The sequence below is a fragment of the Astatotilapia calliptera genome, chromosome 16, assembly GCF_964374335.1.
Source record: "Astatotilapia calliptera chromosome 16, fAstCal68.1, whole genome shotgun sequence".
NCBI classification, from domain to species: domain Eukaryota; kingdom Metazoa; phylum Chordata; class Actinopteri; order Cichliformes; family Cichlidae; genus Astatotilapia; species Astatotilapia calliptera.
Genome location: NC_137437.1, coordinates 34,271,451 through 34,273,134, shown reverse-complemented (window position 1 = coordinate 34,273,134; position 1,684 = coordinate 34,271,451). Strand labels below are relative to the sequence as shown.

Genomic DNA, 1,684 nt, shown 5'->3' with positions numbered 1-1,684 from the left:
ATACCTCCCACCCACTCCATGACGTGCTGGCTAGTGACAGGAGGGCGCTCAATGAGAGACTGAGATTACAAAAATGATCTCTGATTGACACAAGTGGCTGTCATTACTGCTAACATGAATTATTATTTTTCTGAATCTACAAAATGCAAGTAATGAACATATTTCATCATGAAAGCATTTATTTAAATATTTTTAAAGTTGTTTTATTCAAATTTCTTGAGAACCTGCACATTTGTGTTGTTTTATGTTATGGTTGGTAAAGGAAACATATTAAATGTCCTATGATCTTCCAAAGCTGTGAGCTTTCATTCCAGATCATTGATTGGCTGGTTTGAAATCCCAGCTCACATGTTGCTGTTATCTGTACTAGATAAAGAAGTGAGGAGAACAGAGATTAGACACAATGAGGGACTGACCTACAATGAATAATGTTTCTGTAATAACAATGTTTTTTCTTTCAGGTTTCAATGAAACAATCAGTCACAGGTTTGTTCTCTTTTTCCTCAGTTTGTTGTGTTACTGCATCATTTGCCTCGTCAATGTTTCTCTCATTGTGATCATCATCTTGGACAGCAACCTCCATGAATCAATGTATATTCTACTCTGTGTCTTTTGCATCAATGCACTTTATGGAACAGCAGGTTTCTTTCCCAAATTTCTCTGGGATCTCCTCTCTGATGTTCATCTCATCTCATATTACGGTTGCCTTATTCAGACTCAGGTGATTTATTCTTCTGCCTGTAGTGAACTGTCGATTCTTGCACTCATGGCATATGACAGATATGTGGCCATATGTCAGCCACTGAAGTACCACTCTATCATGTCAAAGCAAAGAGTCATAAGGTTTGCATGTCTTTTGTGGTCAACAACTTTCTGCATTATGGCTGTGAATACCTTTCTAACATTTAGATTGAAGTTATGCAGCCCGTATATTTCCAAACTCTTCTGTGTGAACTCGAGTATTGTTCAACTCGCTTGTTTTCCAGCACAAACTATAGTTAATGGCATATTTGCAAATATTACAATAATTATTTATGCACTTCATGGTGTTTTTATAGTTTGGTCCTATATGTATATCATTCAAACATGTGTAAAGTCTATAGAAAACAGAGCAAAGTTCATGCAAACATGTGTCCCACATCTCATCTCATTATTTACTTTTGTTTTAATAATGCTTCTCGATTCCACGAGTGCGCGATTTGGTTCAAAGTTTTTACCTCAAGTCCTTCAAAACTTTATAGCAATAGAGTTTCTTGTCATTCCTCCTGTCATGAATCCTCTCATGTACGGTTTCAAACTGACCAAAATTCAGAAAAAAGTTTATATTGTTATTTTAAAAACTAAGTGATTTTTGTGTTATTTAGTAAGGAAACTCATAGTCTTATAATCATGCACAGTTAAAGATCATGTGCTTTGAAAAAGGTCTAAGAAAACTCCAATTTTGTGTTGTCTGAAATTTTTTTGTAATAGTCTAAGCAGATATAAATTAATATTTATCTGCATATCTCTTGTGGCTCCCATTTCAACACATGTATTTTTGATGTTCACTTGCCTAATTACTATATAGCATCTGTGTGTAGAAGGGCTGTAAATTCACACAAAATAAAAGTTTACAGCCTCTCTTCTCATTACAGTTTAAAATATTCAGTGACTAGTTACTGTAGAGACTGCACATGACAAAGAC

The 1,684-nt window shown here is 34.9% G+C and overlaps 1 protein-coding gene across 1 annotated transcript; it reads left to right on the top strand.

Annotated features, from left to right (window-relative positions):
• Positions 1–421: 421 nt before the first annotated feature.
• Positions 422–1,348, top strand: LOC113008244 (olfactory receptor 2K2-like). Its single transcript, XM_026145532.2, has one exon. It carries the CDS (start codon positions 422–424, stop codon positions 1,346–1,348), a length of 927 nt encoding a protein of 308 aa, XP_026001317.2.
• The last annotated feature ends 336 nt before the right edge of the window (positions 1,349–1,684 follow it).

Bases quoted from the DNA above. Each gene is read 5' to 3' on its own strand.
- LOC113008244 (XM_026145532.2), top strand. From the start codon at position 422: ATGAATAATGTTTCTGTAATAACAATGTTTTTTCTTTCAGGTTTCAAT.